The 21,962-nt window shown below is 29.9% G+C and overlaps 1 protein-coding gene across 1 annotated transcript; it reads right to left on the bottom strand.

The window, feature by feature from the left end:
- Positions 1–4,361: 4,361 nt before the first annotated feature.
- On the bottom strand, positions 4,362–14,588 carry LOC107441021 (muscarinic acetylcholine receptor M4-like). The gene is made up of 2 exons (XM_016054148.4): positions 14,287–14,588; positions 4,362–7,188 (listed from the first exon to the last, which is right to left on the bottom strand). Exon 2 carries the CDS (start codon positions 7,082–7,084, stop codon positions 5,465–5,467), a length of 1,620 nt encoding a protein of 539 aa, XP_015909634.1. The 5' UTR covers positions 7,085–7,188; positions 14,287–14,588; the 3' UTR covers positions 4,362–5,464.
- Between the last annotated feature and the right edge of the window lie 7,374 nt (positions 14,589–21,962).

Genomic DNA, 21,962 nt, shown 5'->3' with positions numbered 1-21,962 from the left:
ATGGGTGAGAGTGCCTTTGCCGTTAGGCTAACCGTGGGAGGTTCTCGTGGTCTTCCTCTCCATTTAACACAAATGCGGGTTAGTTCCATCAAAAAATCCTCAACGGAAGCAAAATTTCTCCCGATACTTGAAGATACTTAGATACTAATCTCCCAGGAGTTCCCTTGTTTTCTGGATTGGGTTCAAAATTAGAAGTTTAAGTAGTTTAACATTAGTAGTTGCAAACCTAAAAAATTGGGTTTACCGTTAAGCAACGGTCATGAAATAAAATGAGATGAAATAATAGTAACATAAGAACATTAGTATTCATAAACCCAAAATTGGGTCAGCTGTTCGACGACGGTTATAAAATGAAACAAAATAGAAACATAAAATTTACATGAAATTAAAATTTTTCAGAAAAATAAAAGTGCAAGTTCAAAGGTACACGAACAACATGTCCATAAAAGGAAAGCACCCCTAGCAGCGTAAGATGACATTTTCTTTCATGGTTTCCTAGCATTGCCTACTTCCCTTAGAAGTTCGTCGCAACATTTACGGGACAATCTGTATATTTACTTATAAACAATAAAATACTCTGGTAGCTACAAACATAATAAAATGAAAAAATTTATATAACTGCCACTTTATAATTTTTTCCAGGTGCGCATTAACCCTGATTAATTTCAACACTTCTCGCTTTAAAAAATATAATTATTTTTTCAGAGATATATATTTTTTTAATTAAAAAAGTTTTCAAAGAAATATAGACTTGCTATTTAAAAGTACCAAATATTTCCTTTGAAATGTTCTCTGATTTACAAAATAAAATACTGTACTGATAGCAAAATATTATAACAATTTTATTACATTGCACTCTATTATATTAACTAATAATGTTCTCTTGAAAAATAATGATTTTTCCAGAGATAATCTAAAAAGGTTTTTAAATAAGTATTGAATTGCTATTTGAGAGTAACTTATGTATTGAATGTTTTATTGATAACAAATTCAAACACTATACTGATCGCACACGATTCAAATAATTTTATGTCACACTAATTCACTGATAAATATAAAAATAATTTTATTTATCGATAATTATTATAGATCGAGAGGATTAGTTTATGTTCCAACCAACAGTGCATCATCTTAAAATTTATTATATTTTAATAATTAATGATTGTCGTATTCATCTATATTACTGTATCCAAAAATCATCTTTTCAAATTAAATATTCGCTGAAAGATATTTTGAAAGTTAGTTTTATTTAAAAATTCTGCTTTAAATTCTCCCAAGGAACAGAAGATGATAGCAAAATTACTTGAAATTAAAATGAGAAGATTACATGCATGCAGGGTGTTTCATGTATTTTTAAAACTATTGTCAAAAATTGAGTCAAAAAGCTTACACATTAATTAGGTCGCAAATTAGTATTTGAGAAAAGACGAGTAAAAAAAAAAACTATTAAATTCTGACAAACCATAATTGAGGAAGGCGGGCCTAACGAACGTCAATATCTGTTTGATTACTTGTTGAAAAGAAGAGATCTTTTTGATAAACATCTTTCAATTTCCTAATATTTTCTCCCAAAATCAACCATGTTTTGTGGCTTCATACGCTCGCTTTCATCCATTGTGGTTTGTCAGAATTCGATGATGCTGTCATTACGGAGCACTCTGTAGTATAGTTTGAGAACAGTTGTAAGGCAGAAACTATTAGGCAATTATATAAACATCATTTAAATTTGTAAATTATAGATTTATAATTTATCTGACCATGATTTAGTGATGAATAAGATAACCTATAAGAATTTTAAACAAATTTGTTTATAAATGAAAGGCAGACTGTTGTTAATCCAAATCATTAGACAATTATGAAAACATCATTTAAATTTGTGAATTATAATTTATAATTTGTATAATTATAATTTATGACACATAATAACCAACATGAATTTACACTTAAAATTTTAGAATCTGTTGACAATTTTATATAACATTATCTAAATCATAAGAACACAAATTTAAATGTAACACAATAACAATAATAACATTATAATTGGTTTCACATACATCATCATAATCATATCCTATACAATACATAAAAATGAAAACAAAAATTTTGTAATTGAACAAGAAAAGTTATATATTTCCCAAGAGTAACTTTTCTTCTCATCCAGAAGAAGGTTAATAAAAACAAATTTTCAAATTTAATGAATTTTTTTTTTGCTTACTTATTTAGACATTTTTTGTACAAATACAAATTAGAAATAAATGATCAGATTTTATCAGTCAAACAAAAATTCTTTTTTAACATACTTATTTTTTTAACACACGAATTTTCTTTAACTTACTTATTAAGACATTTTTCGAACTAATACAATTTAGAAATAAATTATCAGATTTTATCAGTCAAACAAAAATTCGTTTTTAACTTACTTATTTTCTTGACATACGAATTTTTTTTTAACTTACTTATTTAGACATTTTTCGAACTAATACAATTTAGAAATAAATGATCAAATTTTATCAGTCAAACAAAAAATCGCTGCTTTCACATGCTTGAGTTTAGAAAAGATTCTAAAATACTATGAATATTTATTAAACATTTTGAACATCAATTTTTATTTTTATTTTCTGTTCCAAATTTATAAAATTTGCAAAACTCGCTCAGAAAATTTTAAAAATCTTTTCATTCAAATATAAGAAAATATAATTTTAGTAACTATTGCAAATGTGCATTAAAAATAATTTCAGTTGATAAGAAACACTTGGTTATGGTTTGGGTGAACCTATATAAAAAGTTTCTAGGATTCTATAAAAATTACAATTATATATTACCTTCATGTTGACGACTTATAAATTCCTGAGTGTTATCCTAAAGATGCACCAAAAATTAAAAAAGAGAGGGAGAGAAATAATTTTTTTCAATCTTGTCGAAAATGAAATTAAAAAAGTAGGAGTCGCAAATTGAGGTTTAAGTGAGGAAATCTATCGAATCACTAAGGAGGAAGGTGTGATGAAAATCATCAATAATCCGCAGTTTCTAATAATCGTCTTTCAATTCCTAGTAATTTTTTCTGACAATCAAACAGGGTTTAGTTCCATTTACAGTTCGTCATATTTAAATAGAATTTTTTCCTGGAATATAATTAGTTTGCGATCCTCGGCGTACATAATTTTCTTATTTAGTTTTTACAACAATTCCGGAAACATGTGTTAAGGTCGGTCGTTACTGAACTCCTCGAAAATCATCAAAACTACAGGAAATAAGACATTTAAATTTTTTTTTTTTTAAATACTAACTTGTCGATTTGAAGTTAAATGTAGTTAAAATGTAGTAATAAAAGTACTGCATTCATAAAAATGATAAATCAAGCAAACATTTTCCCCAAGAGTGTAGAGAAATTACTGAAACATTCTTTTTAATCTTAGAAAAGGATTGATTACTATAAAAATACTGATTCAAAAAAAAAAAAATGTGCAAATGATGTTACATTTTGAATATTGAAAAATGACGTTACCATAAAATACTTGCTTAAAATCCTAAAAAAGAAAAGGAATAAAATCACGTGAAAATTTTAAAATTTTAAATGCAAATGCCAACAACAATCCGGGATATGGTGACTGTTTTGGATTATCTCCATTAACTTCCTTGACTCGATATTTATCTTTTATACTTTTAAACTTGTTTTCTATAAAAATGTACATTGAAATTTACACTGAAAGGTTGAGAAAAGGTTTAAAACAATAAGTTCATGATCATCACGTAGCCAACCGCATGCTTATGTGCGCAACCTCTGCGCAGCACAGTAACCACAAAATACAATTGATTCACCATAAGACTTGCGCAGAACATACGTACAGGAGCGTGCAGGATGCTCCGTGAAAGTGCTTAATATAAAGATTTCGCTCTCTCACATAACATTAAGTATGCTCGCTGACGTACGATATGCGCAGTACAGTTACCACAAAGCAATCTTGATTCTCTAGATTTGTGCAAAACCTACGTACGGGAGCGTGCGGTTTGTAACGTGAGAATGCGAAATCTGATTGTATTACACTTATGAATTCAGAATCATCCCAATATTTACACAAAAGACGAGTGTTCACATAGTTAATCGGAATCATGTAAATGTAGAAAATGTAAGAAGTCTTTTTTACAGCCACATAGAAACATCCATTCTTCTTAGACCTTTAATGATTCTAATGCGTAACTATCAAAGCACATCAGCTATGTAATAATTAACTTGATAACCATTGGAGACAGGGTCTTTCCATTTCTCTGAATAGCTGTATCTCCTAGTTTGCAGTGGTACTTTTCTCCACACAATGTGTGACATAGAATTCAAAGATAAGTTATAAAAAAGTTGCATTTAATTTTTTAGAAGAAAATCATAACATTTCGTTTTAATTCTAATAAAAGTTGATTGCTGTAAGTGGACGCGAGAATTATTCAACTAAATATGTTGATTATGATAATATAACAGCAGGGGCGGTGTTAAACATATGAATGTAACGCTTTAAATAAACAAATTTTATTTTAACTTACTACAAACACTGTCATCCATTGTATTAAAAACACATCTAAGAAGTTAGTACCCACGCAATCGCATGCGTTTAGTTAAAGAAATTACAGTCAATGAGCAAAGACAATTAAAACGGCAACCGATGGCCACTGAGGGCAAATTCTCTTTCATCAACATTAGTAACTTAAAATATATAATAAAAAAATTAGTTTGAATAAACCAAGAATTAACCATAAAGCAGCTTTAAATGCTGAAATAGATTTTTAAAAATATCAAAATGCAAGTAAATTACGGCAGTATTACTTCCTCACTTTCTATGTAGGAGTAAAGTAAAGTATATCAGAAACAGCTCGTTGGGGGCCATTGGCTCGTGGAGTTTATAAGGTTCCACAATTTCGCGAATAACGGTATGATTGTGCTATTTTATTCAGTAATGTGCTCAACGCTATCTTTAATTCAAAGACAAGCTATCAGTCAATCTGGAGCTGGGGGTGATTCAATCAGCCGAAATAACAGCTTAGTGCCTTTAACCACTGTTCTATCGTTGCCTTCTATGTGGAGAAATCCTGTTAAAAATTGTTTGCATTCTATTATTGAAAAAATCAGCATTTGTAGCTTCATGGTTTAGTCTTAGTTTAGCTGAAATTTCTTAATTTCTTTACTTTAAATTACTAATGTAGATGGAAAAAGAAACTGCTCTGAATGGTTTCTCTCGCGATATAGCGTCCGTGAATATATATTCAAAGCTGACAGAAAGACCACGATTTTGATCTTGCTCGCAGCACCTTGACAAGTCCAAAATTCTGTTGTGACAGTAAAATAATTCTGTTAATCAGCTTTCGATCCCCGGTATGTTACCAATTCCGTAGGATAAGATACCGGGTTTGTCTGAGGTGGTGCATTTCGTGCAGTAAAATGAAGGATATGTTTGTTTATCCTTCTGTCAGCCTTATGTCAGGAGGCTTTCGAATGAAGACCGCGAATAATGCTCAATTTTGATTTCTGCCTCCAGGTGCAGGTTAGAATCCTCCAATATGTTTTTCTGAAATTAGCATTCGCCAGTGCATAGCACAAAGGGTTGACCATACTGTTCATGTAACAAAGATAATAAGAAAAGTCCCACAAACCTTGAGGAATAATATCATCACAACTAACAAAGGTCTCCACGCTTTTTATCAGCACAAGTACGTTATACGGCGTCCATGTTATTATGAACGCAAACAGAATTGCGCTCAATGTGCGCGCAGCTTTCGAATCAAATTTTCTGTCTTGAGTCTTATTTATAATTTTTTTTACGTTAGGTCTTTGCAACCTTGCTTGTTTCGCTAGTCTAAAAGCACTCAAGGCTTCGCTTGAACTGCACCTTTTAATATTTTGATTTGTCACTGAATGCTCGACCAGGGCACTAGTGCTCCTCGATGATCTCATCGGAACAGGAGTGATTCGAACGTCATCAGGAATCTGCTTGACCGTTGCTTGTTCGTTTTCGGGCATGCTAATCATTATGGTATACATACCTTCATCTCTATTCATCGGATATATGCTATCTCCTGCTTTTTTTCGTAATGCCTCTATCGTAGCTATTTGATCTGGCCGAAGAGTTACGGAAGTTGTCCTGGAAGACTGGATAGGAGTTTCGACTGAGCTAGGTGTTGTGCCACCGGGGCTGTCATCATCGTTTGCTTCATCGCGATCTATGCTACATAGAGAAGAAAGAAAGGCTTTTAAGTGGTGGGAACAGTTTTTATCCTGCTCGGGCACAGGAAAATCTTCATCTGAGAGCATTTTGTTTGAAGTTTCTAAATTACTAGTTGATTCTTCTACAGCAGCTACTGGATTAGGAGTTGGATCTGGTTGATCAATTTGTTTGTCAGCGTGAAGGTTCGCATGTTCTCTTTTACTCTCTTCTGTGGCCAACCATATTCTGTAATACAAAGTAATCATAGTGATGACAGGGGCATAAAAAGCGATGAGACAAGTTATCACGGTTATGTAGGTGTTAGTTTCAAGGAACTGTATGTAGCACTTGTCATCTGGGACTGATCTCTTGCCCTCGATGTAAGGCCAGCCAACAATCCACGGTGGCCATGTTATGAACGATAATATCCACGCACCACCGATCATAAAGTAAGCTAACTTAACAGTTCTTAGAGCTCGATATTTAAGAGGATTGGTAACCGAAAAGTATCTATCAAAGCTAATGACGAGTAAGTTACACACGGATGCGTTACTGCACAGATAGTCTAAAGCAAGCCATAGATCACAGACTATGGCGCCTAAAGTCCATCCTCCCATCAAAAGATAAGTGGTAAAAAGAGGCATTGAAATAGTCCCGATCAATAAATCGGCTGAAGCTAAACTTAAAAGGAATCGATTGCTTATGGTTCTCAGTCTTCTGTCCATATTATAAGATATTATCACCAATATATTTCCGATTATCGTTACCATACTCAAAATAGTTGTTATAGTTGCTATGGCAATGGTTGAAAGTAAGGTATAGGGTGGTACTGGAACGCTGGAAACAATTTCGTCACAGGTGCCTGGAACATTGGTATTGACCACTTTTTCTTCCATGCTTTAACGATGACTCTTAATTATTTATTCTTTCAAATGGATGCAGATACTGTGCTGATTTCGCTAAGCTGTCTTCAGATGGTTGGCAAAGCATCCATTATCTCCTACAATATAATTGAAGATTAATATACTGTCATCACAATTTTATTGAGATTTATCAAAAAAACCAGTCCTATCAGTTTCCAATAAGTAATAGTTTTAAAATTCTGTTCTTTTTTTTTTTTTTTTTAACTATATTTACTTTTTTGTTTGATGATTTTTTGTAGTTATTTTTGACAAGCTAATGTTAAGGCTCTAAGTTCCAAAAAATTCCTTAGGGGCATTAAAATTCTTAGCAGTATTATAATAGAAAAATTTCTAGTTAGAGCTCTGTTCCTTACGAGAACATATTCCAGAATGTATAATTTTTTCAAAACAGTTAATGATGATAATTTGTTCAAACACTTTTTATTTTGGCAAGCCAAGCATTAGTATAATGGCGAGTTCGTTTACGTTAGTGAGTTAATTAAGAAGCCAAAAGCTTCCTATTGCTTTCAAAGTTTGTCTTTGTTATCCTATATTTTATTGGGATAATGATTTATCTAAAATACCTTCAAATTCTTGCCCTTATTTGAGAGGAATCCCGTACAAAATAAATAAATCCAAAGTAAATAAATAAATAGAACAATTCATTTTAGAATATGTATGCGAATTCTTGCTAGAATAGTAGTACAAAGTTTACTTTAATTAATGAAAATATAATTATAGTGTCAGTAAATTTATGTAAAATTGATTAACTGATATTTCCATCGTTCTTTTTACCGTTAAAGGCAGAATTTATCGTGATATGGAATTTATTATCAATCAAAATTCCACTTACTTTAAGATTATCTAGATATTACAAGTATCAGTCAATGATATTACAAGTATCAATCAATTTCTGATCAAAAAAGGAGATTTAATTGTCAATTAAATTATGAATAATTACAGTTTTCAACTTTCCGCTGGAGCTTTATACCTAATGACAATTATTAAAACGCACTAATTATAAATACAATTTACAGTTATTTTCTCAACGCTGCTAGGCCAATTTATTGCAATATTATCTTCAAATATAACTTACATTCATTCAAAATTTCGAACCACTTTCTGACTAGCTGGATAATTCAGATTTCAACTGATGCCAATGCAAGTTAGAGATGTTTCATAAATCAAGTAGAATCACAACATTTTATTGACGTTAGAAACTTTTGAAAAATTTCCAGAAATAAATTAACAGACAGATGACTAAAATATTATTATTATTATTAATAATAATAAGATAAAAAACATTAGAACATTAGAAACACTTAGAAAGGAGAATATAATAGTGTTATTGTCAGACAGAAAACAAAAAGCGTATGGTGTATTTTTTTCCGTTATAAACTTCACCTTCGATGTCCCCTACGTGAAAGTGATACGCTCTTCACTGTTCGTTTTGTGTCTGAGTAAAATAGATTATTTTTTCCTTTTTAGTTCCCTCTAAAAACGTAATGTTAAAATTTTTATTTCATCATTTTCTCTATTTTATTACAATTTTACTTACGTAAAAAGAAATTACTTTAAACTGAAAAATATTATGCATGAATTTCTCAAAATTAAGCACGATAAAATGCACAAATTTGAAAGCGCAAATACTTGATTCATTGTTCAATTAATTATCATACCAGTAATTATCAGAACTAAAGATAAAGAACAGCGTTAATCTCTCTATATATTTTTCTTATGAGACACCATAAATTCAGGTATATCCATTTTCAACTCTATAGCTAATATTATAGCCTTTCTTGGCTCTTTTGCAAAAAATAGAAAACTCACATAAACTGAATTCATCCAAATGTCACAGAATGCATAACTTGTAGGTTGTTAGGTCGTTGGACGCTATCAAAATTCACAATTTAAATGAATAAAAAAAAAACTAATTGAGTTATTTTTCCGAGAAAATAAAGGTAAAAAAGGTATTTAAACCATAAAATCTTTTAAACAAGTGCCAAATCCCACAATACAAATTTTAAATATGAATTATTTTCTTTCTCTCAGCAAAATAACAAAACAACACAAATAACAACAAAATAACAACCGATGTTTAATAAATCTTATCAATGCTTCACAACTAATATCTATATAATCTATCCCAAATCTTTTTAATTCTGTTGCTAAAAGTCTAAAATTGTAAAGGCGTTGTTAATGTTGACACATCTAGAGTTGCCGCCTTATTTTTTAACACCTAGATATTTGTGATGAAAAAAACTCCCTCTTCTTCCCTTTGTTTACACATTTAGAGTTTCCACCATATTTTTTAACTATTTGTGATTAAAAAAAAAACACTTTTTTCCCCTTTGTTTACACATCTAGAGTTTCCACCATATTTTTTAACACCTAGATGTTTGTGGTGAATAAAACACTCTTTTTCCCTTTGTTTACACATTTAGAGCTTCCACCATATTTTTTAACATCTAGATTTGTGATGGAAAAAACTCCTTTCCCCCCTTTGTTTACGTATCTAGTGTTTTCACCTTATTTTTTAACACTTAGATGTTTGTGATGAAAAAAAAACAACCTTTCCTCCCTTTGTTTACACTTCTAGAGTTTCCACCATATCTTTTAACACCTAGATATTTGTGATGAATAAAATCCCCCTTTTTTTCCCTTTGTTTACACATCTTGTGTTTCCACCATATTTTTTAACACCTAGATATTTGTGATGGGAAAAAAACCCCTTTCCCCTCTTTGTTTACACATCTAGTGTTTCCACCATATTTTTTAACGCCTAGATATTTGTGATGAATAGAAACTTCTTTTTTTCCCTTTGTTTACAAACATCTAGTGTTTCCACCATATTTTTTTAACACCTAGATATTTCTGATGGAAAAAAACCTTTTTTTTTTTCTACTTAAAAAGAAGAATGCTTCTTGTTAGAGATGCTTGCAAACTTTTTTAAATAATTAATATTCAACAAATATTTAAATAAATACAGTTGGAAGAATATCTTTTATTTTTTTTCTAACTTTTGTATGCTTATAGAATATAATAAGAGAAATGTTTTCATACTAATGCTTAGTTGTGAATGCTTAGTTAGTTGCGATGCGAATGTTTATGATATTATTATAAGTTTTATTATGTCTGTCATCGGGATTAATTTCCTAAATTTAATTAAAAATTTTAAGCAAATAAATAATAATAATTTTTTTTTTACTAAAATTTAAGATTCAGTATGAAACACGTTCTCATGTTTGTCACATTTGTTTTAAAAATACAATCAAGGGAATTTCATAACGTCAAATCCGTAAAGAAAGGATTTTAAATTGGTTTCATGAAGAGAATTATTACTGTTATTTAGAGCATAAGTGCATTTTATGGATGTGTTTTAAAAATTTCCATTGAAAAAATTCATAATTTGCATAAAACATGTCATAAATTGTCCAGATAAGACAATAAAAGTTATTTTTAAAATATTTATCAATCTCCTTCAATAACAGAATATCCGCCATAAGAAACATTGTGATTGGTGGCAATATTTGTTTCCAATTTAAACATAACGTTGAAACAAACACGATCTTTAAAAAAAATATTTTTTAATTTACTTGATACTTTTTAAATAAATTTAAATAAAAAATTGAGTAATTTTCGCATTTTTTATAAAAGAAATATTTTTTTCTATCTTTCCTGTTCTCAGAATATTTTTTCAAAAGCATTACTTTAGTTACATACGTGTAATGTAAGAAAAATCTGACATATGTAATTTATTTTTATGTGTAAAAAGTTTGGTTATGTGTTTGAAATATATTTTTACATATAAGAAAATTTTGATGTTGTATTTAAAGTTTCGTATTTGATAAACGACGTCGTTGACTGAGTGGTAGGGCTTCGCACTCTCGTGCTACTAGTCCAGAGTTCGATCCTCGGGCCGGGCAAGGTTGACCCAGCCTTTCATCCCTTCAGTGGGTAGATAAAATGAGTATCAAGCATGCTTGAGAACTAAACACTGGGGGTTCCACGTTGGGCTGACCACCCAACAGGAACTTGTGCACTCCAGAGTCCATGGTCAAGTAAACTGAGATGGGCACAGTAGGCCTTGGCTCACTATGGGCTGTCGCGCCACTGAGTTCAGTTTAAATTTGATACACAGTCATAGAAAGAATGTTATATTGAACATTTAAAAGCACTACTCGTAGATCCATAATCACCTCTCTTAATATGGGTATTGTAATATGTTTTTGTGTGAATTTTTTTAGAGTTTGGAATTTAACTGAGTTATTACTTAAATATTAATTTTCTTTAAAATTAAATATTTAAGCGAGAAAATTGTTTTATTATCGGGCGAAATCTATGGCGTTTCGAATAACTATTTGTTCGTTCGGTGAAACAAAGTGGTCTAATATTTTCTGGAATTCCCAATACCTTCTTCATTGGATCACAGACAATAACGTTCTATTTGTTAACAATTTTCATTTATTTAAAATTGTTTTTGCAAAAAGCTCAATTTGTTTTTCAGATTTCATAAAATTGTTTCTCTTGCTTTGGAAAATTAAAACGGCTTTGAGCTATAAGAGTTAATTTATACGAGCCCATTCGACTGAAACACACAAAAAGTTAATAACTCAGTTATTAATACGGAAGTGTAACCCTCCTCAATCTTTAACCCACTGGCAGTTCAGCAATTGTTCAAAATTGGAAAGATGTTTCTCCTCTATACACTATTACCATATCTTATAACATTGGAAAACCTTTTTTTTTCTATGCGGAAAAGAAAAAAAAGGTTTTTCCATGTTATTAGATAGGCTAATAGTATATAAAGGAGAAACATCTTTCTAATTTTTAACATTTGCTGAACCGCCAGTGGAAAAGAGAGCCGTGGTGGCTCATGAGATAGAGGATCCACCTTCCAATGAGGTGAATCGGGTTCGAATCCCAGAGATAGATGACCAATACGAATTCCACACCCGGCTCGAACTGATCTCAGTGCTGACGTAACATATCCTCAGTGGTAGACGGATCATAAGTTAGAGTCCCCTTGCCATCTGGCTAACCGTGAGAGGTTTTCGTGGTTTACCTCACCATGTAATGCAAATACGGGTTAGTACCACAAAAAAATCCCTCCACGAAAGCCAATTTACATTAATACTTGATCCAGGAGTTTCCTTGTCTTCTGGATTGGGTTCAAAATTACAAGGCTTCGGAGTTGAATATTAGTAGTCGTAAACTCAAAATTGGAATGGCTGTTCAACGTCGGCTACACACGCATACATACATATATATATATATATATATATATATATATATATATATATATATATATATATATATATATATATATATGTATGTATGTATGCGTGTATACAATTTATATTATTTAAAAACCTACTTTAATGCTTCATTATCTGGGCTCATTAAAATTTGCAAAAACTAAGAATAAGGCAGTGATTTTAATAATTGTTTTCTGGATGGAAAAATGTCGCACATTGGTGATTTTTATTTTATTAATTTGTTTTTAATTTATTTGTTTTAAATTTATTTGTTGTTAATTTATTTGTTTTTAGTTTATTTATTTTTAATTAATTGATTTATTTTTAATTAATTGATTTATTTTTAATTATTTTATTTTTAATTTGTATATTTATTTATTTTATTATAATTTTAATTTATTTATTTGATTAGTTATTTATCCGTTCCTAAAGCCCAGATAATTCTTTACTGCTAGACGATATAGTTTAAAATCATTGTTTGGCTTCAAGTGCAACGCGTATAAATTGCGGCGTTTTTATTTTCCCTGATTCGAAAAACCATGTTAAAGCAGCTTCTTGTCATTTTCGAATTCGGTATGTTATATAAAGTATGAGATGAGATTGACAGATTTATCCGTGATGGCTCAGTGGTCAGGCTCTGAAATGTCATTGGGAAGAACTAGTATAAGGGTTCGATCCTCGGTTTTATAATCGATACCAACTTGTACTGGTAAGTAAAGGCGGCATGAGCACAATACGGATCACATTTCCACCATTATGGTTTTGAATTTTTAGGAGAGCACTGGGGAATGACGTTGGAGGTTAAATTTGTGATTAACAATTGTGGAACCTTAATCTCTATACCCTCTTACCCTCTGAAATGCTCTACTCTTTGAGGACCGACGAATTTTAATAAATAAGTGAATAAAAATGAAAATAAAAATTAAGTAAAAAGCAAATGAGTAAATATAATAAAGGAAATATTAAAAAAATGGTACAAATCTTAAATTTAAAAAAGCTAGTAAAAAGTCTTTATTTTAAAACGAAACATTTTTTCATTAATGTAATTCTTATATCGAACTCGAAAACAAAAAATTAATTTGTTAACTTGTTAATAAATTAATTTTTTGCTTTAAGTGATAAATTTGCTAATTTGTTAACTTGTAATACACGAAAATAAGAAATTAACAGTGATAAGAAGAAATATAAATTCGATGGAAAACAAAAGAAAATTGTTACTGAAACTGGGACTGAATGTAGAAGAAAACTGTTACTGAAATGTAAAACTGTGAGAAAAAAAAATTCAAACAATTTTGATATTTAAAAGAATTACAATAAAACTATAATTCCCAGCAAATTTTGAAAAATTGTTAATTGCAAAATTGAGTTCTTTTAATGTAAAGCTGCTATTTTCTCATAAGACATTCATACATATATTTTTTCAAATTTGTGATTTTTAAATCAAATGTTAGACATTGAATAACAGATTAAAAATTTTGTGAATTTTGCAACCACTATTTTATTATTTCTATTAATTTACCCGGTAAAATATTTATTTCCGAAGAAAAAGAAAAATACAAATACAAATGTAGAAACAAACTGAAAATGTCGTAAAAAATTAAGTTATAACAAGAATTTGAAAATAAAATCTCGTTTTTAATCAAGAAAAAACAAATAAAACGCACGTAAAATCGAACAATCTGGGGTAAAATCGATCGACCACTAAGCAGGTAAAAGCATATCACCTCGTTCTCTTTGACATCTCGTTTATCCCACTTATGGTATAACCTGACGTCGTTATATCCCTACCTTAATTTCTAACCATAAGTCATCAACCAAATTACATACCAAATACAACCCAAAATATAAACACGCTTAAAACAAAGTATGTTTTTCACCATCTCCCAAAATTTTTAATTCGAAATGTTATTTTTAAAAGCAGACGACTATTTATCTTACCGAATTCCATTGGAATCTGGCATCTGCTTGAGAAGAGGACGAATGCTTGCTCCTCTTTCTTCCATCGAGTCATGTTTCATCTGAGGTTCCAATCGATAAAGGGTGTTGCTTATGGGTTTAAAACGGTAATACAGAAATTCAGCTCGAAGATAGAAGTTTAATATTATTCTAAATTTAAATATCGTCTGATTGAATTGTATCGTTTTGTTTATTTTTCTCGGGGAATTCGAGAGCACCAGGAAGAACCATCACTTCACTCAGGGTTCATGGTGAAAAAGGGGACCTTGCGCGCGCAACCGCCCACTTGCTGAGGGATGAGGGCGCACACATTCTTCTGCAGAAGCCCATATCCAGGGGCGCGGGATGCATTTCCAAAGGTATTTTCTAACTTCCCCCCTCCATACAAAGAATTCGTAGATGTTCTTTTTTTATTCAACCAATACTTTTCGATAGGAGATACAATAAAAGTGGGAATCATTTGCTGTTTTTCGATTATATCAATTTCAATAATCGCCTTACAAATGACAGATGGAGACATATTGTCGTTAAATAATTTTAATAGAAAATGCCTTGTTCCAAAAAAAAAAAAAAAGTGGCAGAATTTTTAGATTTGATTTTTTACGACAAAGTTCAAAATAATATTCTTATTTACAATAATTTCTATTTAATTCTATTACAATAATTTCTATTTAATTATTTTTCTCGATAGTTCCAAGTCTAAAATTGTATTTATTTATTTATTTATTTTTGATAAAAACTAAATTGTTCTCAAAATATCAGTTGCAAACTATGAAATTTAAACTGTTTGTACAACGATTCAGATTCATGAATTGGGTTTAAATAACGAGAGAATTTTTTCAGCTTTCAAAAAGATGTTAACAGAAAGGTCCCGATGATTTTATACATGATAACATAGATATTTTTTTCTTACTGTTTTACATTGAATATTGATATAACAATTTTCTTACATTTTCCACCAACTTCATACTTCTAGAAATCTCGTCACTGTTAACACATTTCATATATATGAACAAGATGTTTTCCATATCATTCCATACATGATAATACAGGCAAGATCGCAACACGATGTCAACAATACAGCTGTAATCATAACATGCTATATTTCAATAAATAAAAATAGCTCTTTCAGAATGCTATTGTGCGTTCGCTAGTTTGTCTATAATTATTTCACTTGAAATGGTAGCATATTATATTATGATATAATATCAGACCTAGTTTCAAAATTATAAGTTAATATTAAGGAGAAATATGGAGTATTACATAAATATAGTACATAAGAAAAACATTTCTATCGGTTCATTATAAACGCGCTTAGGAAAATTTGTGAAGGAAAAATTTATTTACGTTACTATATTGGTAAATAAATAAATAAAAAATATTTTTCTTAAATATAATATTTAACAATTGACGGTGACCGAGAATACAACTCACCCTCGGGTATTTTTAGTCTTCAAACTACATAACGCTACGCCTTCAACTAGGTCTCAGAACTCATATCAAACTTTTTAAGTAATTTCTATGGTTTGTCTAGGAATCCATGTTATGCCCCATTGTGCACCCCCTCATCTGTCTATAAATATTTCCTTTGGTATGTAGTATATTATATTACAATATTATATCTGACCGAGTATCAAAATTATAGGTTATTATTAAGGGGGAAATATGGGACATTATATATATATACAGTATGTTAGCAACAATTTCCTACTTTTAACGCTTTTATTATGTTCGCACTTCCAGATAATAGTAATAATATTATTATTAAGTAAAGGAATATTTTATTTACGTTATATTATAGCGTTTTAAGTAATTTCTGTGGTTTGTCGAGGGAATCATGTTATGCCCCATTGTGAGCCTCTTAATTTGTCTATAATTATTTCTTTTGATCTCCTCCATTGATTGCTGATACACGTTGTCAGGCGCCGTGCTCCGTCATAATTTGTATATTTTGTAGTGATCAAGAAATTATTTAATTAAAATTTTTTAAAAGATTATGTATTTATTTCTGCAATCACAAAGTTAAATCACTTTACTATAAACAATATAGCTATGTCAGAGTCATGGAGTACAAAGATACGACCTAACTTGATGAACCAATCTTATACTTGACTCCTATATTTCATGGCCAAGGTCAGAGCCGACGTAAGTACTATTGTATCGGTAAGTAGCAAGAATACTTCTGCAATATATTTCACTGGACCCGGAATCGTCACGTGACAATTGGGTCCATTTTGCCGGCATCGTGTTATATAATAAAAAGCGGCCTAAGCTGTTGAGGTAGCAACGGGCTGTTGCGCTGACAAGGAAGAAGAAGAAAAACTTCATTGCACTATAATCAGGTCTTACTCATTTTAATTGTTTACATACAGTGCTGACCAAACAATTGTCAATCAACTTAGATATTTCAAAATTGGAATTGCTCTTGTATGAAACATTTGATACCACTTTAAAAATTCAAGAAAAATCTCTCGCTGTGTGTGTCGAACACGAGAAGATTGGAAACTGTAAACGCGAAGAGACCGAAATATTTGCTCTTTATAACAAAACCATTCGTAAACAGTTTTTTAATAGAAATATATAAAACTTCATAAATATTTATTAAATTTTAAAATATATTAATTACTCAATTTTTTATTTTATTTCTGCACAGTGCTAAAGATGCTAAATAATTTGCTTTGAACTATTTATTGTTTCTTTATCGATTTATGGATCATCTCTAGCTTTTAGTTGCTTTAGGGATATAAAAGGATTTTTTTCAAGAAGGGACTAGCTGAGCTGGAAAGATGGTAGAAAAGTACAAATTTTAAAAATCTCAAAAATATTTCTCGCTAAACCGTTGTTAGATCGTTAAATGTGAGCTATGCTCCAATAGACTTAACACTAGACCAACCAAGCATTTTCGATTTTCTCGTTAAAACCGGGTTTTCGTTAAATCGAGACTCGTTATAAGCAAGTTCAACTCTCTCTATATATTCCTTATCATATAATAATAGAAGACACAAAAATAAGTAGTTTAAGTTTGCTGAAAATGTAATTTTATGTTTTAAGGTTACAAATTTGAATTATTTTTTAAAAATTTGCTGCTCTTTTATTTATAGCAGAGTGGTTGAAACTGTTAGTGTGAAAGACTGGTGTTCTATTTTGTTTTGAGAGTTATCAATTTTTAGTTAGCTTCATTTTCAAGTCCTCAGAAATATAGATTTATTAAACATTCTAAAACATAAAATATTATTTCAAATTATTATTAAATTTTAATATTATTCAAACTAAGCAAAGTTTTTAAAATATAAATAAAGTGTTTTATATTTTGCAATACGAGTAGTGAATAAACCAAAATACTGCTTCTTGTAAAGTAGTGTTTAAGGCTTAGCTTAAATTATTGGAAATTATTGTAATAATAATTAAATTAATTTTAAAACTACGTTAGCAAATGATTAAATTAGTGTATAATATTGTAATAATGATTAATTTTAAAATTACGTTATTAAATGATAAGATTAAATTAGATGGCGCTAAATTGTGCTTCACCATAAAGACAGGTTTGTTTTTATGTGAGGAGTGTGAAAGAAACATTTGGGGAGCACTGGACTTATTTTTCCTTTTCCACACAAACTATAATTTTAACTAAGGGCAGTGCTTCCCAAACTTATGACTTTTGTGTACCCTTTCTAAATTTTTCGTAACGCTGTGTGCCATTAATAAAAAAATGAATGTATTTTTTACTAGGAAAAAAAATGCACAAAAGTTTAAAACAACTGGCTGTCGACTCAACTAATTATTAACTGTTAACTCTGCAAAAAATAGCCAATAGAAAAATACGTAATCGTCAATTTTTATGACTTGCTTTTTTTTAAATAAAATTTTTTGAAATTTTCGTTTGTTGACAGATATTTCGAATAAGAACGCGTACCCCCGCTAAACTGTTCCCCTACCCCTGGGGGTACGCGTACCACACTTTGGGAAACACTGATTTAGGAGATTGCAGCTCTCAATAGGTCATTTAATTTTCGTAAATAATTTTGTCTTCGCTTTTCGAAATTTCACAGTTTTTTCATATGCTAATGTTATTATTTACTTCTAATCCATACATATAGAGGCATACACGTTATAATTATAAAATGCGTAAGCTGTTTTGGATCAGGAGATAGTGCATCGGACTCACGATGAGGTGAATCGGGTTCGAAGTCCAGCTTATCAATACGAATTCCGCGCCCGGCTCGAACCAACCACAGAGCTGGCGTGAAATATCCTCTGTTGTATACGTACCATGGGTTAGAGTCCCTTTACCACCAGACTAAAATTAGAAGTTTTCGTGGTTTTCCTCTCTATGTAACGAAAATGCGGGTTACTTCCCTCCAAAAGTCCTCCTCGAGGGAAACATTTCTCCCTATACTTGATCCTGGAGTTCCCATTACACAATTTTTCAGGGTAGCATTATAATATATTATAATGAGATGTAGTTAATGTTATATGAAATTCATTTAATTTGAGATTTAATTTAGAAATTCTAAATATATATATATATATATATATATATATATATATATATATATATATACAGTACACTCTCGATTATCCGGTTTGTGGATTATCCGTGCTCATTCCGGAGTCACAAAAAATATAAAGAGAAGCATTTTCAAAATTAAAAAACTTTGATTCATGAAGTTATAACACTACAAAATGTCTGGAAGCAATATTCGTTATTGGATTACAGTATATGGAATATCAGAAGCATGGTCAAGGGTAAAATCGTCTATGTTATCACGATCTTTGGAGAGAGATCATACCGCTTGATGAACAATCTTCTTCAGATGTTCAAGAAAAATATGATAACAGTATTTTCGAACAAGCAAAAGGAATCTAAGGTTTCGAAATTCTTGATGAAGAAAATTTAGAAGATTGGTTTCCAGTATTTGACAGATGAAGACATCGTTATGTTGTTAAATCAAATAGTGATGATAGTAACTGATGCAGAAGATGTAGTAAATGAGGGAAATACAATTTCTCATTCTGCTGCTCTGTGGAAACTTTATTAGATTATATGGGAGGATTTGATTACGGTGACATTACTACGGTTCGTAAAACATGTGTATCGATAAATGGCGAAGACGCATTACACATTTTTTTTTAAAAGGAAAATTCCTAGTTTGATGTTTTACAGCATGCAAATGTGAGTAATTTTTATATTTTTTGAACTGATATTTATTTTTTCTTTAATAAAAGGAGTTTTCGGATTATCCGTGTTTTTCGATTGTCCGTGCGACCTATCCCGGTGATTAGTCCGGATAATCGGGAGTGCACTGTATATATATATATATATATATATATATATATATATATATATATATATATATATATATATATATATATATATATATATATATATATATATATATATATATATATATATATATATATATATATATATATATATATATACACACACACACACCCAAGTAACAGGTTTAACTGAAACTTTAAAAATGCTCGTTCAATTTATTGGGCGTGTTTAGATTAATTTTTTTTTCTTTTTTGAGTTAGGGTTCAAGTCAGACTTATTTTATAGTCCCGATTGGTTAGCTTACCTAGAGTATCCTTTATGACTTTTATTTATTTATATTTATTTTTATGTCTATTTTTATGTTTCTGTTTTATAAAATAACAGACACGGCTTTGTTGTAATTTACTTTTTGTTTGGTTTTAAGTTGAAAGATCATCTTGTCAGTTGTCCTACTAAACCTCACATTTAATCCAATTAGCATCAAATCAATCAAAACGCTGAAGACACAAAGTTTGAAATAGAAGTAAAAAAACCGAAAAAAGATGCGAAGCCAAATAAAAACGAAATACGAATTTAGCCAAATAATGGGAATTACAGTAGACCTACAGAAGCACTGGTTCTTGGAAACAGAACTACTGAATATTTGAATAGTTTTTTACCAAAAGCGGGTCCTTACCAAAAAAGCATAAATTTTTACATACCTCCTGACAAATTTGAAAAATAATTGTTTTAGGACTTGAAAAACATACAATTATTTATTGAATTAGTAATAATTCGACAGATAATTGAAACCAAAATGTTTAATCCGATGAAAAAATAAAATCTTTTTTTTTCCATATGTACAGTCCGCAAAAAAAAAAAGATATCACCCTGAATAACTTTCGTTCTAATGATCCGATTTTCACGAACTAAGTGTCAATCTTAATGGTTCCTGGGGGTAACCTCAAATATGCTAATTAATTAGTGCTAACTATTAATTAAGTTACGAAATCAGACACAAAAACGCACTTTCTCTGAATAAACATATATTTTTTTTTACATATTTGGAATCTAGACACATGAATTAGGGGGGGTAGACAAAATTTTAAAACAATTGGGTCGTAAATTGGGTTGCAATAAAGGTTTATATATTTGGCGATAGTCCAGAAAACCGCCAAAAAAAGTCGCCTGCGCAAATAAATATTTTAAGATAACCCTTGACTGATTCAAAAGAGAAACGCTTAATTTTACTAGGTTGCTAGGCAACCAATTTCTGACTGTAAAAAAATTGAAATAATGTTTTGTGATTGCTCTGAGAGGTTTAATTAATAGTTAATAGAAAACTCCTCGAAGTTTCTAGGCAATAGACAATTTTTAAGTTCATTTATGTCCAAAAAGCAAAAAAAATAAATAAATAAATAAAATAAAAAATTATTTTAATCTCTTTTGAAAAGAAAATTTGAATCGATTTATAAGTTTTCAGAATTTAAATACATGAACTTTTTATCTGATATTATTTAGATTATGCTATTTTTGCTATGTTTATTCGAGGATTTCATACTAAAATCAAATTAACATAACTTATAATAGCTATATACAAAATTTTAGGGATAATGATTTTTACAGCTTTAATCGAGTCTTCTAGGCATGAAAGTTTGAAGGAAAAAAAAGTGCATGAAAAATAAAATGTAGATTGTATAGTAATTCTAATGCACATTCACAAGGTTTTCTGTAATTTACGATTTCTTTTTTCTATAACTCAATGAATTGCTGAATGTTTAGTGGCATTTTAAAAACATTGAAATATGTTATGTTTAAGAATAAGATATAGAAATAATATGTTGCATATTGTATGATTCATTGTTTAAAAAATTGCTTCATTTTGCTAGATATTTACGTTACATGGTTTTCTTTGGATAAAGATGATTAGCAAATAGCATCCACATGTTTCGATACATTCTGAAACTTACGTTCGCAAATTCACCATAAAATGTCGCACAGCATATTCTTCAATTACGATAAGCTACATTTACCACCAAATACTGCTACTATGATTATTTTTGTTATATATATATCAGATATATATATATATATATATATATATATATATATATATATATATATATATATATATATATATATATATATATATATATATATATATATATATATATATATATATATATATATATATATATATATATATATATATATATATATATATATATATATATATATATATATATATATATATATATATAACGTCGTTGCCGAGTGGAAGGATTAAAACAGCAGGTCATAGGTCGGGAAGGAGGGTACAAAATTTATTTATTAATTATTAGACAAGAGCAGTCATGAGAATGAGTGAAAGTGCACAGTGCACATGAAAAGTTGC

This window comes from Parasteatoda tepidariorum, chromosome 7 (genome assembly GCF_982258835.1).
Source record: "Parasteatoda tepidariorum strain Cologne lab strain chromosome 7, Ptep-v5.0, whole genome shotgun sequence".
Classification (NCBI taxonomy): Eukaryota; Metazoa; Arthropoda; class Arachnida; order Araneae; family Theridiidae; genus Parasteatoda; species Parasteatoda tepidariorum.
This window is presented reverse-complemented; position numbering and strand designations above follow the sequence as displayed.

What these genes read in the sequence shown, in the direction of transcription:
- LOC107441021 (XM_016054148.4), bottom strand. Translation starts at nt 7,084, where the DNA reads ATGGAAGAAAAAGTGGTCAATACCAATGTTCCAGGCACCTGTGACGAA.